This window comes from Leiobunum rupestre, chromosome 1, assembly GCF_980474605.1.
Source record: "Leiobunum rupestre chromosome 1, qqLeiRupe1.1.hap1, whole genome shotgun sequence".
Taxonomy (NCBI): Eukaryota; Metazoa; Arthropoda; class Arachnida; order Opiliones; family Sclerosomatidae; genus Leiobunum; species Leiobunum rupestre.
Window position 1 is genome coordinate 63,314,132 of NC_143384.1, and position 16,569 is coordinate 63,330,700.

The 16,569-nt window shown below is 34.5% G+C and overlaps 1 protein-coding gene across 1 annotated transcript in view; it reads right to left on the reverse strand.

Moving 5' to 3' along the window:
• Positions 1-14,042: 14,042 nt before the first annotated feature.
• Positions 14,043-16,569, reverse strand: part of LOC149964404 (multidrug resistance-associated protein 1-like) — a 36,514-nt gene continuing 33,987 nt past the window's right edge. The window contains exon 16 of the mRNA XM_090167205.1: positions 14,043-14,160. Within this exon, the coding sequence (XP_090023331.1) occupies positions 14,043-14,160 (118 nt within the window). The remainder of the gene's footprint in view (positions 14,161-16,569) is intronic.

The window sequence follows — 16,569 nt, forward strand, 5'->3', positions numbered from 1 at the left end:
AGGATGTTCCCAGTGATAACGAGAAGCCCTTGAATGGTGATGACGTAGAACATCCAGTGAGACATATCCGAATGTGTGGGCATTTTTGTTGTGTCTTTAGTCTTTGCATGTTGAGTGGAGGCGTCTTCAGCCTGACACATTGACACAATTTGATCATATGTAGCATTTCGTTTTGCCAGTATTCGTTTCCAAATTTAAGCGCTACAAACTTCCATAACGATTAGAGTGCATACTTAACACTGTTCAGGTCTGGAAAGGGTTGATGATGTTGTTGTTTGGTAGTGAGAAGGTCGAATTGAGCAGCTATGAGGTTTTCGACGAAAACTGTAAATATCCAATTCAGTGTTAATGATTGGCCAGCACCTACTGGTATATTAAAAGTCTGGTATATTTATTATTAGTGGCTTCCCCCACAAAGTATAGATAAATGAGAAATTTTAATGGCATCTGATTCTTTGTGGAGTTTCGTGGTGATTGCATACATTTTGAATCTGTCTTTATAATCTGCCCATGATCGAGATGGGTTGTTAGTGTCTAGAACAAAGGCCTCAGGTCCTGTAAAAGTAGTTGTGGTCGCCATGTGGTTAGGCTTAACAGTGTTGTTGAATTTCAGTATTAAAATCAAGTTCTGTAAATTGATGCTTCTTTGGAATTGAGTTAACCAACAATTGGCAATTAGATCCTCGCTTCTGACAACATGTTATAGTATTGGTTATGGTTTATTAATAATTATAATAGTAAAGAGTGTAAGTAATTTTTATTGTGACTTGCGGAGTTTACATCTTAGTAAAAGCTGCCCTATTTTAATACCCGCTCTAATTTAATACCCCTTATAGAATATTTACCATTACATCACTGACTAACTGGCTAAATATGCTACCAAACATCTACTGTCCGTCATATGATTACCACAATATAGACACCGAGTCCCCGAAGGCTTAAAGTGTGGCCGGCGGCGGGGTTCCAGTGTTTTTTTCAGTGGCGTGATTGTTTTTTTTTTGCGCGGTGGTACCGTGAATTTTTTATGTATCTTCGTCGGCGGCGCATGACGTTCACGAAAAAAAATCTCTTTTAAAACGTAAATGCACAAAACAGATAACAATCTAAATATCGCGCTGATACTGCTCATTGCACTTAATTAACGAAAACAGTCTGGAAGATAATTTTACATAAAAATATTATGGGTATCTAGAATGCCAGCATCTATGGCGGGGACTGAAGCAAGTTGGTTCAGGACCTTTCAGCCAATGAGAGATGACATAATGGTTTCTCTTCGCTCAACCAGGCATTGGAAAATTGTATATATTAACTTCGACGGCCTGGTTCTGCAAATCCCCGTTGGGTGTTGATGGGACTGTACAATTTTTATATTTCAGACACTATTTCAGATTAATTAACATAGAAAAACTAAGATAAATATTGGTCTTCAAATAAATTAATTATTAGTAATATTTGGGGTGAATTGAAAAAAGTTAGCCATGTTTTATTTGATGGTGTTCTTTAAAAAAATTACTCTAGGTGAGAAGCAAATGGCCTGTAATAAGGTGTACAGAACGAAAAAAAAGGTAATTTCTTTAACCACTCTTTGAGTCTTGATTGCGGTTGAAACTTTTCGACGTTTGCAACGGCAGTATTTTTAAGTTACACAGAATCATTCTACATTAAAAGAAATCTATTGAATTTAGCTATAGCTACAAAGTCTGACGAAAATGCAAAATGGGGAAACCCTGCTTTCAAAAGTTAAAAAGGCACCGCAACGCGCTGAGAAAGCGTCGCCGGTGGCAGGCCAAAAATATATTCGTTAGCGGCGTCGTGCCGGTTCGTCTATCGGCGGCGTCAAGGTCTACGACAATAATTAAAATGTGGGATATATTTTGAATCGTTTATTAATAAATTATAAATATTTGTCGTTGGAGTTGCTAGAAGCTAGGTGACGAGATAGTTACGCCTTATGTCGGAAAATGAGTTGAAAGTATGCTTAAACTCGATTGTTTGTTTATATTTCAAACCAACACGAAATGGTCTTGTAGTTTCCGCTATTAAAATTACGTTATTTTTTCTTACTTGTGAGGTTAGACAGGGTAAGCGACTACTCGAAGAGGAACAGTTAAATTAACGTTACCAACGCTGGAATAACAGCGTACTGGACTTTTGTTTCTAGTGACATGTATCTTGTTTTATCCAAAATTAGAAAAGTACTGTTTTTATTGAAGGAAAAGCAATTGCACCTTAAAAAGTTTTATTAATTGGCATTACGGATACGTCGATATCGGTGAAGATCCCTCCACTACGAGGGTCAAAGTGCTATCAGATAAGTTGTCCCTCCAACTTTCCAAATTATAATGTTTAATGTGTGATGCTGGTTGAAATTCCGTTTAGTTCCTTTTTAATTGCCTTTCCAAGTTAAAACGAAATTTACCTTTCAAAAACAAACACTATTTCTACAGCACAAATTCCATAAGCTGTCTCCCACAGGACAGTTATCGTAAGGTTCTTCCGCAGCACCAGTATCATCAAGTTTTTATACAGTACAGTACCAAATTTATTGGGTGTTTACAATAGTACAATATCATTAAGTTCTTCCACAGCAATAGTACAATTATGTTTTTTCTAGAGTACAAATTGCATTACTTATTTTCCCCTGTAAAATGTGTCTGGCACAGTTTATGGAAGCTATATCAATTTTACGTTATTTAAAAAAATCCGATCGTAATAAGAGGTTTAAAGGATATAATTATATACATATACATGGTATTTCAGATAAATCTGGCAAACATTTACAGACGTGATATTTGGGTAACAAGGAAGTGAAACGTTCCGAAGAAAGGTTAGCCTAAATTGAACCGTATCCGAGTAATTGTACGTCAAAATCCGGCTTCCGAAACGTAGAAAAACGCGCATATGTGCAGTTTCAATTATTCCTTGGACCGAATTGTTTCCATTTATTAAGCATAAGATAAACATAACTTGTATTAACGGTTCGTTGGTAATTGAAACCGCAACAAGGTGTCTCATAGTAACCACGTTATTTGAAAGAAAGTAACTTATTGAATTTCATTTTATTTTCTTCTAATGCAATAGTTACAAATTTAACTGAATTTCTAAAAGTGTTAAAAATAATCTCGTGGGGCACACGTAAATCATTCATGAACCCTTTCGAAGGCTTGGGGCATGTTACGAATTTGCGACCGAAAACTATGGTCAAATTTAATGCACTGTCGAAGCTAGCAAGTTAGAAACTTCAGCAGATGCCTGACGTAATTAGGCTCCTTATACGCTTCGGCACTGTTGGATGCGAAAGGTTTCACAGCGATCAATAATGCGTTGTCGTAGGTCATGAATGTACCAATTTTTCAAGATGTCCCCAGAACTAAAAGTTAGGTATGGGTAGCAATATAGAGTAAAAACATTTTATGAGATAAGTGAATAAAAATTGATACTACACAGAAAAAAAGGTGTTTAGGTTTTTAACATCTAAACATGTTTGAAAGCTAAACATGGGTAAGAGTTGGTGTTGTTTCCTTAAACACATCTGCTTAAATAAAACGAGTTTCTCAAACAATCTTCCAAGATCTTTCCGGTAGTGTTCCAAACCGGAACAGCTGGTATAAGAGGTCATGTTTAGAAATTAAACTTCGTGGTTTTTAAACATAATGCTAAACACTGATGTTTAATAAGTGTATATTGCATTACACGTTTAATGTATATTTCGCGTTGTCTATATATTTCGTTTAATTTCGTTTTCTATTTTTCTAAACAAAATAATATTTGTCAACCACCGTTATATTAAGTGTTAACTACTATATGGACCGGGTTCTTATATCATCCCATAATTTTAAGTTATTGGTAATTAAGACTAATTAAATAACACTAATGTATATACATCAATAATTGAACATGAACTACTATAAATTAATAAAATAGCATTACTTTTGATGTGATTTAAGGCCGTATTAACACAAATATAATTTAAATAAATATCGGTAAAAGATAATCAGGCAGTTAAAGAAATGAAATCGACAGTATAGGCAGTGGGTTTCATTAATTCGTAGCAAATTAATATTAATGTTATTTTAGATCGTAATTAAACAACTCAAATGTACGGCTACTCAAAGAGTGGCGTATACGGCAAATTAACGCATGTTTTAAACCACAACACCCGAAATTTGAACATCTTTAGAAACTAACCTTAAAAATCTTTAGACGTGTTTTCTTTGTAAGATCCAAAAGCATTTAATATGTTTAATCTCTAAACGTATTCTATCTAAACACGTTTCAACGATAAATATGAGAATCAAATAACACGTATATTTTCTAAACGCATGATGTCGCCTAAACATGATCGTTTTTTAAACATGATAAATATTCTGTTGCATTTTGGTGTTTAAGAAAGTATATAGTATCTAAACACCTTTTTTTCTGTGTAGGAAAACTTACTATGCGTTCGCATCTAGAAGTATGCTATCGTTACGATATAAAATAATGACCAGGTGATTTAAATTACCAAGAGACACAGTAAAAAAATTATTATTTGCTTCATGGTTTCTGAGAGGTTACCTAACAACATTACATTTTATTTACTAAAATTGTTTTTAATGGTCCGCATTGGCGTGTAGGCAAGCTTGGATGCGTCTTCGGAAAGATTATCGAACACGATGAGAGATTTCTGGCGTGTTTCAGATTGTGTCGCATGTGTAAATTATATGTTGACGTATGTCTTCAACGTCTCGAACTTCAGTCTTGTATACCAAGTCGTTAATATGGCCCCAAGAAAGAAATCACAAGGGTTAAAATCAGGAGATCTGGCTGGCCATGCAACAGTTCCGCTTCGACCTCTCAACTTCGGAGGGAACTTGGCATCAAGATGAGCAATAACTCGAAGGCTAAAATCAGGTGGTGCTCCGTTGTCTAACGGTACGTCTTAAGTTAGTTCTGTGAAGTATCTTGTAGAAAAGTTAAGAACGACTCACCAATAAGTCTTGGTGGTTGAAAATTCGGTCCAACTAAATGGGCACCAACAGTTCTGCACCAGACGTTGACACTTTATACTTTATGCGACCTAATGAAAGTCGCGTGCGGATTTTCTTGCTGCCACTCATGACAATTATGTAAATTTAAGATTCCGTCACCTCATCAGAGACTAAGAGCGTACTTAACCAATTGACGTCGTTAGTCTTCTCCTGAAACCTTTAACCATATTCGACTTGTTTTGGATAATCAGCCTCATTAAAAATATTGAACCTATTGTAAATGGAATGGATGGTTCTAGTGTCCTCGAAGAATACGCGAAACAGGTACATGGTCGACTAACAATGGACGTCCAACCTACCTCTACCTTGTCGTAGGATGATTTTCGAAGATAGTAAGTACTCCTCCACGTCTTCCGGAACGTCTCCTTCTTCAGTAGTAGGTCCCGTGGGTTGTATTTTTCCAGTGTCTCTTAAGCGTCTGTCAACCGCCGTGAACGTTTGTTGATTGGGAAGCTATCTTTGAGGAAAGTGCACCTGATACCAGCACCGCGCTTCCACCACATTTCCCTGAGTGAGTCCATACATAAGATGCATATCGGGATATTATGCATAAGTGAAGTACGCCATAGCAGGTTTAAGATACGAAATGTGAATTAAATTATCGAGGCCTCTCAACTTATTAGAACATGTGACAATTAATTATACAAGTCAACTACATTAAGTGTAGTAGAATTCGAAATAAAAGCACGGAGATGAGGTAGTCACGTTCCAAAATGCCTCAGAATGTGTTAAAGTTATATTTACTTATGGCATTAGAGGAATAGAAATCGAAATTCAATAATTGCCTTTTTTAATAGGCGTAGTCACTTTGAAACACTTTCTACAGGAAGCTTACTGTTTTCTACTTTTAATACTAGTTTTGTTTTTTAACGAAAAAGATAGGATCAATAAATTAAAGATTAGTACTTACGGATGTGGTATATTTTCAGACGAAATACATGTACTGGTAATGAAATTGATTTAATTAAACCAAAAGCATCGAAAAAACTTTTTAAGCTTTTAGATAAAATTTTTATTTTCTTATAAAACTAATTTGATTTAGAAAAACGGTAAATTGTTTCTCACAAATTAACCCCGAACCTTATTCAGAGTAAATAACTTTTCAAAAATTTTAACCTTACCTTTTCAGAAATATCAGTAACTAATATTTCACAAATTGAACACTAACCTTTTCTGAAATAAGCGTAAATAGTATTACCAAAATTTGACCGTAACTTGTTCAGAAATATCCGTAAATAATATTTCACAAATTTCACCCTAACCTTTTCAGAAATAACAGTTAATAATATTACACAAATTTAACCCTAACCTTTTCAGATATAACAGTTAATAATATTTCACAATTTTAACCCTAACCTTTTCAGAAATAAGCTTAAATAATATTTAAGGAATTTAACCCTAACCTTTTCAGAAATAACAGTTAATAATATTTCACAAATTTAACCCTTACCTTTTCAGAAATAAGCTTAAATAATATTTAAGGAATTTTACCCCAACCCTTTCAGAAATATCAGTAAATAAATATCTTACAAATTTAACACTGACCTTTTCAGAAAAAACAGTTAATAATATTTCACAAATTTCACCCTAGCTTTTTTGAAATAGCAGTAAATATTATTTCACAAATTTAACCCTAACCTGATCAGAAATATCAGTAAATAATATTTCACAAATATAACCTTAGCCTTTTCTAAAATAACAGTATATACTATTTCTTTATTATTATTATTATAACCACGATTAAATGTCATAATAATTTGAAAAACAGCATGCGTTATATTTTATACAAAATGAACGAGCGGTGTTCACTGACCTTTTATTATTTTCCTATATTTAGTTACCAACGTCTCCGTGTAGCTCTTTATTCTAGGCCTACAGTTAGTCATATTGGCAACCAATTTCATAGTTTTATTTTAAATTTAAATGCTTCAAGTTCATGGGATAATTGCCAATTTTAATAAATGTTGTAGAAATAGAAAATTATCGAGAAAAAATTACCATAGTACAATTACTATCAAAATAATCAAAATTAGAGAAATACACACTTAGCTAGCCCAACTTGTCACTTTATCAACTCGGACTTTTTAGTGAAAAATTCGTTTAATTTTTCGAACCAACGATATTCTTATGTTTTCGATGAGGCTCTACACGTTTTCCATTGACAAATTAATTCCAGCAGGTAATGGGCCAATTGCGCAGTTCCCATTAGCGCAGTTCCCATTTCCGCAAATGTAATTTCGTGGTTTTCCATTTGCGCAATTCTCATTTGCGCAGTATCCCATTTCCGCAGTTTTCCATTTGCGCTTTTTCCGTAAGCGCAGTTTTCCACTTGCGCAGATATTTTTCATTTGCGCGGTTTTTCATTGGCGCAGGTTTGTCATATAGAGGTTGTTATATCAAGGTTAGCGCGCGAAGCGCGCAACGGTTAGGTTAGCCGGGCGCGCCGCAGGAGCGTAGGCACCGTTTTCATATAGGGAAACCGCGCAAACGGGAAACTGCGCAAACGAGAAACCCGCGCAAGCGGGAAACTGCGCAATCGGGAAAAAGCGCGCAAATGGTAAATTGCGCAAATGACAAACTGCGCAAATGGGGAGCTGCGCAAATAGCAATTCCGCAAATGGGAAACGCGCAATTGGGAACGTGCGCAAACGAAAACTGCGGGAGTGGGAAGTGCGCAAATGGAACTGCGCAAATGAAAACTGCGCAAGTGGACCCAAACCTTCCAGCACCTAGCGGTAAAAACTTAACGACCACGCACTACACACTGCTTAAGATAAACGCCTCTTAAACATTAATAAAACTTACGTGTTTAGAAATGACAAAAAAACAATAAAACTACCTCCAGGGGTTTAGATATTAAACGTGTTACACGAGTTACCAAAGCCCAAAGCAAGTTGTGGCATTTTTCAACAATAGCCAACAGACAGAACAGAGAATTGAAATCGGGTAAGTTTACAGTTTTCTTATTATTTCATTATTGTAAGTCGACTTATTCAAATCTAATTAACAAAAGCGATAAAACTTTAGTATAATAAAAATTCCATTCTCAAGTTCAGTGTTTAAGCCTTGTTTCCATTTAATTTTTCAGCCAATGCAACAATTATTCTTATTCATTATAGATTTATTTAATAACGTTTGAGTATTTTTTAAATCCTAAACCGATTTTACAATTTAATTACTTTACATTGACCACGTATTGACATATGTGGAAACTAAAATTTCAGACTTAAATTTAAAAAAGTTAATGCAATGAAAAATTTAACTTGCTACCATCACACTCAGAGGGTGCACACAGACTAATGAAGATAATTTTCAACTATATATAGTTAGACCAGCTCGATAATGTTACTAACTATTGTTTTTTTTTCGTCTTGGTCACTAATTGTGAAATTTGTGCACTTGCCAGCTAGTCCAGTAAGGAGAGTGGTACGCTTTTCCACTTCGGAACCAAAGGACGAAGCAGTAACAAGGTGTAGAGCCCGTAGCCGTCGTCACCATCATCGAGATTTCCAAGGACGATGTTTCAAATGCGGACATGATAAGCTCAAACAGGGCTTAATTTAGTTAACGAAAATATAAGTCTTTATTATTATAAAAATATATTCTTTTACTAGTTTCTAAAATAAAACGCTCGCTGCAAATAAATTTGTCTGTTTTGTCCACTGGCTTGTGTACAGTAGAAAGACAGATACACATGAAATTACCCACGATATACAAGCGCGTAAATGCGTTTATCACAAACGAATGGGGGATTGACGCATTTATAACATAAACGTTTGGCGGCTAAACGCGTTTATCATACAAACGCTTGGCGGCTAAACGCGTTTATCATACAAACGCTTAGCGGCTAAACGCATTTATCATACAAACGCTTGGCGGCTAAACGCGTTTATCATACAAACGTTTGGCGGCTAAACGCGTTTATCATACAAACGCTTGGCGGCTAAACGCGTTTATCATACAAACGTTTGGCGGCTAAACGCGTTTATCATACAAACGCTTGGCGGCTAAACGCGTTTAACATACAAACGTTTGGCAGCTAAACGCGTTTATCATACAAACGCTTGGCGGCTAAACGCGTTTATCATACAAACGCTTGGCGGCTAAACACGTTTGTCGTTTAAACGCTTGGCGGCTAAACACTTATGTCACATAAACGCTTAGTGACTAAATGCGTCTACCTTATAAACACTTGATGTCTAAACGTGTTTACCTTATAAACACTTGATGTCTAAACGCGTTTACCTTTTAAACACTTGATGTCTAATCGCGTTTAGGTTTAAAACGTGCTTAAAAAAGCGTTACAAGATGGCGTTTAGGAAAATGTTTAAATTCTAAACGTTGTTTTTTCTGTGTAGCTTTTTATTTAATACCGTTGATTTAAATAGCACAAAAAGCGAGAGTCAAGGGAACTCGCTCTAAAAAAGCACACAAATAAACTCCGCCGTAACCGGTCCCAAGCCCGTTTGAAAAAGGAGGAGGAGTTCTAATCCTTTAATGTCTGATGCTGGACGACATGCAAAACGTCCCCGACCTTTGACTCCATCGCGTAGGGTGACCTTTTTAACGAGGCAATGAAATACCGAGAAGATTTGATTGATTTTAAGCGCATGAGCGTAACGGGGTGACCCACAGGTGGATTGAGATAAACAGTAAAAAACGTCTGGACATCGACATTGTCCATAGGTATTTTTGTTCAAACAAAATGTTTTTTTTAATAATTTTATAAAATATTTTTTTTTTAAATATTGGTTGTCAACATGCAGTCGTTTGTCGCGCTCACACAACATTAATACTGAATTAATCTATTAAATATTACAAAGCTAAAAATAAATCCGTGTACCAGACGAGCTCGTACCAGTCGGGGAAAAAACTCACACTGAAAAATCTTAAAATAAGATGGCACAGATTTTAATAGTAGCATCATTCTACCTAAATCCCAATTTTCATCAAAATTAGCCGAAAGCACTTCTCCATGTTAAATGTGCGGGGTCCTTTGTTTAGGTTTCAGCTTTTTTATCTTTTTTAAGTATAATATGCTTTACATGTATAGTATTTCCACAATTAGTTCAAAAATTGTAAAACCATTGCTTTAGACTGAAGTGGGAATCACCCTGTACCTGCTATGCTCTTTTCTATTACACTCAACTCACGGAGGATTATGTCTTTACCATATGTTAGAAGCCCTTACTTTCTTTAACATGAAATGATAGTGCAGTTGATTAAATTGTAAATGAATATAAACAGATCTGCCTTGCTACATCATTAGCTTTCTTGTCACTGGCACAGTAATGATTAGGCTCTATTTCCTGTTGTTGAAAAGTCTATTGGGCGTATAGACGTATTTTTGGGATATTAAACACGATTTTTTATTGAAAGGGTAGTGAACGTACAACAAAATAAAGGTTAAGTGAATTCAAACTTTCGAATTAAAATGGTTTCAAAAATGTACAAGAAAATGTCAAATGTAATAAATTATACCAAGAGCTGGTCTGTCTGTGTACAAGTAATAGATCCTACACCCTGTGCCTTAAAAGTTCAAGTTGAATGGTTTTTATAAAAGAATATTTTAGTATACAAGGTACACCTCAGGTTGATCGGCCAGGGCATGTTTCTCAAAAAATATTTCATCTGGAGTGTATATTATCTAGCAAGGAAACTTTGTTGATTGTGAAATCTTAAAAAATCTAATATATCGTAGATTTCAACAATTTTTTTCATACCGATAGCCGTCAGCCAAACTTTTTCAAGGATAAAGTTGCACCTTTTACCAAAAGCTTTACATCTGATTGTATGAGGGAACAATTAGTTGATTTTTGAAGTCACAGCGATAAGAATAATGTAACTCGTCATTTCAATCATGTTCAAACCGTCAATGTAATGTCTGTCCACATCTTGAAGACACTCAACAATGATCATGATTTTTGAGTTTCCGAAGAAAACAGCCTTATATTGAAGTTCGGATTAGATCATCCCGCGGTTTTGAACGATTACCTAGATATTTGTTAATTTTAAGCACACCGTTTATATTCTAGTGTAATTATGTGGTTTTCAAAATTATTTTATATTAAATTTATTTGGGAATAATTTGCGGTTTATTTTGGTTAGCTTCGTATTACACGCTGAGCTTATTCTCAATTGGACAGATTTTTGTATTTACTTTTAACGCTTGAGCCGGTTGACCCACCCAATGGAAACTTTTCTATTGTCCGCTTCAGCGAGGATGAAAGCGCTGGGATTAGGTGTGTTGACGGCGCCTTACTTTTTCTGGTTACTTGCAGAAAACGACCGTTGTAATTTCTGGCTATTTTATTTAAACTTAATTTAGTTTTTCACTCTAAGATCTATTTGGTCCGAGTTTCGCGTCATTTTATTCGCTCGAAGACCTATCGGTACGAGCTAAAATATTAGTAAGTTTTTAATTTTTTTAAAATTTGTTTAGGGTTTAACTTTATTATCACTTTTCATAATAAACTTATCTACTTATTCGTTAATTTTATCATCCTTTACAATGCAGTCCAAAGGCGGTTCCTTTTAACTTAACATTGCGTATATACTAATTTCCACCATGCACTGTCACCCTATTCGGCTTTCCGTTGCAACGCAACTCGTTTTGAAATTTTTAATATTTAGGCTTAGTTTTTGATTCGGTGTTATAGTCGCGAGCCAGATTTCCCGCACGGTACTGATGAGTCCCAAATAGGACGAAACCGGTCTAACGTTGTAATTTCTGGCTAATTAATTTAATTTAATTTAGTTTTGCACTCGAAGATCTATTTGGTCAGAGTTTCGCGTCTTTTTATTTGCTCGAAGACCTATCGGTACGAGCTATTAGTAAGTTTTCAAATTTCTTCAAATTTGTTTAGGCTTTACCTTTTTTATCCCTTTTGCATAATGGACTAATCTACATATTCGTTAATTTTATCATCACTTGAAATAAAGTAACCCTTTAATGTTTGACTATGAATTTCAATTTTCGGGATGTGATTAATATCTTAAATATAGGTAAAGTAAAATATTAGATTGCTATTTTTAAAATTTAAACCATAATTATTTTGATACAAGTAATTCGATTTTTGCATCTGAGACTTTTTAATAAAATTAAGAAATTAATATTATATCAATGATAAATGAAGGAACTTATTATTAATGATGATTTAATTTTTTAAATACGTTATTTTCTTCTGTTCGTGGAATGGGTTTATGGCCTCTATTTAAAGACCAAAGCTATCATTCGCCAGAAATTTAAAGACCAAAGCTATCATTCGCCAGAAATTTAAAGACCAAAGCTATCATTCGCCAGAAATTTAAAGACCAAAGCTATCATTCGCCAGAAATTTAAAGACCAAAGCTATCATTCGCCAGAAATTTAAAGACCAAAGCTATCATTCGCCAGAAATTTAAAGACCAAAGCTATCATTCGCCAGAAATTTAAAGACCAAAGCTATCATTCACCAGAAATTTAAAGACCAAAGCTATCATTCGCCAGAAATTTAAAGACCAAAGCTATCATTCGCCAGAAATTTAAAATAACTCGCGTTGATGCTTACAGGTTTTTAAAGGGTCCGACTTTGACGAGTTTATGCTAGAACGAGGGCTGCGGGGAATGGGTGGTTTAAGCAAAGGGTCCTTCTGATTGGATCATGATCGAGCTGTTCTAGCGGAAGAAATTAAATTTCAATACCTGGAAAATTAAAATGTTGTCTAATGTTTTATTTTATATGACGAGAATCTTTGTCTAGCGACAAAATCTGAGCACCACTTTTTTGAAACAACCATTAAAGTTATTTATAAGAAGGCAAATTTTTTACGAAATAATTTGTTAAAAAAAAGATTACCTATTAACTGTATTGCAAAGAGTTATACAACACGAATCTAAATTTTATTTTGGATGCACATCATGATATAGGTGTGATGTTTAGAAACTTTTCAAAAATTTAAAATAGAAAACCCTTTTTCATTTTATATGGTTTTCTAATAACAGTTTAAGAATTTGTAAGAAAGATAATAAAAAGGTTAATTGTAGTCAAAACTTTATTTAATTCGCAATTAAAGTCATAAGCCACGAAATCTTTACGTCTTTAAATACTTATATGGTAGAGCCTTGATTTATATAGCAATTGTGAAGTTAAGCTGTAGCTTAGAAAAACACCCTTGCTAAAGAATGACTGTATTCTTGAAATAAAATTATTTCTCAAAACAATTCTTGAGACGTTGTTAAACGACCAACAAGTACAGCTATTTTAATTTTCTTGTGATTTTATTGAAATAACATTTACAGAATGTATGGGACCTTGCGCAACAAAGCAAAGATGACATTTTTTAGTTAACAATAACCAAATTAATTTTTGTATTAAATGAACATTTTCCATTTATTACGAATTGCATTTTAAACTCGAGGAAGTATTGCTACCTTTGAGAACACCACAGTATTTAAGCGGAAGTGTGTGAAGTTTCCACAAAACACTTTTTAGCAATATATTAAATCAAAATTACTTCGCTTTCGAGATATACAAAGCTCCAGAATAAACCTTTTTTGTGGTGATATGATGTCTTAATGGCAAAAATTATTGACTCATTTAGAAAGGTTTTGGTAAGATTTCCTTTCGAGCTGTATTTGTTTGATAGTATCTTTAGTTATATTAAATTTTCCGCATTTCTCACAAAATTAAGTTAATAATGATCCCTTTAAAACAAAAATTTTTCAAGCAGTTTATTTTAAGTAAGTAATCTTTTGCTTGAATGTCGCTATCATCTGACTTACCGCCTACCTTTTCCTATGGGAAATGGTTTCTTGATATTAAAACTTAAAGATATTTTCCAACCGTTATGATATTTGAAACCGCTGTGTTGCATATTTACACTGTTTAAGTTGACTGTTCAGAAGGCTGGCCCTTATATCACTCAAGATTTCATATTCACAAAAGTACTTTATTTGATAGAGGTGGACAGTTTCGTTGATTAAAAGACGGTTTCATATTTACTCTGCGCTACAACCAATTAATATACAAGCTAGTGGTTTCCAAATTCCGCATATTTTGAAAGTTCGAAAAACAACGTCGTGTTGTCTTTCAGAAGATCTTGAGGTCGGCCAAATTCGGCGATTTTACCTTGAGACAGAACCAAAATCCTACGAGAAAATTATGCTATTAGTAGTAATTTTATGTTTTATAAACTCAATACAAGATTGAGCTTTGACATCTTAGTTAACGGTTTTACTAAAGCGACATCGAAACTTTATGTTAACGTTCCGTTGCGTCAAAGATTAACTAACACAATAGTTCATGGCGGATACTTTTGAAATTAGGTCATGAGAAAATATTATATTAATGTTATAAATAATTTTGATACACAACATTCTTTACAATAAAAAAATAAAAATTAAGATGGCTCTATTGAAAAGGTAGGTTTGCGTGGCTAAAACCTACGTCATGGCTGGATCTGGTTGTGGCTAAATAGCCAATTCAATTCAAAAGCCGAGGTAATAATAACGTAATGTTATCTGAAGATTACAATTGGTACCGTGGAGAATAAGGTATCGGCAAATTTTACCTTTATGTCTAACGTTTTTAAGCGTGGGCGAATTAGACAAAGAATCAATTTTTTACACGAATTTAAAGTCTGAAACGCGCCATCTGTTGAGACAAGTTTAAAATATTTAGCAGAATTTAAAGTTTATTTAAGCTTAGGTTGTAAAAACATCGGTGAAATACACGGCATTTTGCTCTACCACGTCGAGCCTTGCTGATGAGCTAGTGCAGAATAAAAATCGAGAGATAAAAGAGGCCACTGACGGCCGACTTTAATTGAAAAGAGCTCTGCAAATAGTGGTTTTAGGAGATCGGGAATCGAAAATATTTGAATTAGGTAACCGAGTCGGGTAATGAAGTTGTACTCCTTATTCGAGTTAAAGAGTTTTTAACAGTCTATTTTACTCGGGTACTTGATTATCGAATTTCATTTGGATTATACAATTTCCACTTGAAATATAATTTGTTTATCACATTTGTGTTTGCTGCCCGTACGAACTTGTAGTTATCAGTAAATTAATGAACAGTCATTATTAACTAAATGTATCCAGCGATAATAATGGATGTTTAATCATAGATAATATTAATTTAGTGCCCTAGATTCGAATTCTGAGAGCATTCTGATTGCCGATTCTGTAACTACTTCCGAAAAATCAGACCATCATTGGGTGCCTTCATTGACATAACACGATCATTGCTTCAAAACTTGTAATAAATATTATTCATAATTAAGAACATGTGAAATTGTTAATCTATTCTAAAACCACTGAAACCACTATTAAAAACTCTATTAGAGGGAACGCCAATGTGACGTTCGAAACTAAAACCAAAACATAACATAAGAGTCGTACTGAAAAAGTTCGTTTAAAGCATTTTTTAAAATTCGCAAGGGCATTGAAAGGCGATGGTCTCCGACCCCTTTCGTACACATTTACTATTTCATTTAGGCCGTTTACTTTTCTCAATCCGTTCAAGACTGCGTAAGCTCTGTTTCTATAGCTTATGGATAATCGATCTTCCAAAATACACAACCATTGCTCGAATATACGAACGAGACCGGGTATAATAATTACTGTACGAGATGAACACGCAGCTTAATCAGCTAATCGACTTCCCGAGGACGTGATAAACAACGAGTGCTTACGTGTTTCTAATTCGAGTTAGAGTTCGGTTACTCGATGATGATCGAGTATTCGCGAAGCCCTGATATTACTGGTACGTAGGTATCTTCCTATAATTAATATTTGTCACTAAGGTTAACAGTTAATAATTTCAGTAGTTTTGTATGACTGTAAAAATAACACGTCTAGGCCACTAGCTGTGAAGTGCGCTACAACTATAATGTGTGCCTTAAACTCGGCCGTAACATTCTGATTTCAGAGTCCTTTTACCAAGAGTTCCGCAAACCTAAACCTGAAGATATGAATGCTTAATACCTATAAGTTAATTGCAAATATCAAATTGAGACCACGTATTATTTGACGGCCTACATTCAAAAGCAGAGTTTCATGAAGACTTCCAAGTGCCTTTGCACTAGATTGGTACCTTTGGTATTAGCATCGGTAAATAGAAAGAATTCGAATGATACTTTGGAAGGCATGATGCATGTAATAAGGCTATAATTTCATTCAAGTAAAAGATATTAAAATGTTTGCCGGATTATTTAAAAATTAACACACTTTTCTTTTGGAATCTGTAGGTCTGAATACATTTCATAACTTCCAGCTTTTCGCGGTTATCAATCGGTAAATTATTCAAATTAAAGTAATGATTGAAGTTTATCTATCAAAAAAGATATTTTCCCTCATAATTACTTTCCCCTCATAAAAAAGATATTATACCGAAAAAAGGGAAGTTAAGCTAATTTTTAAGGCACATAAACCATCAATCAAATTTAAAGTGGCCAGGTTACAATGCGCAAGAGAGAAGTGGCAAGCCCTTCGTGCCACGTAAGCAAATTTTTGAAAAAGGAAAACCGACCAGCTCAGGAAAGCTCCTTTAAGCAATGG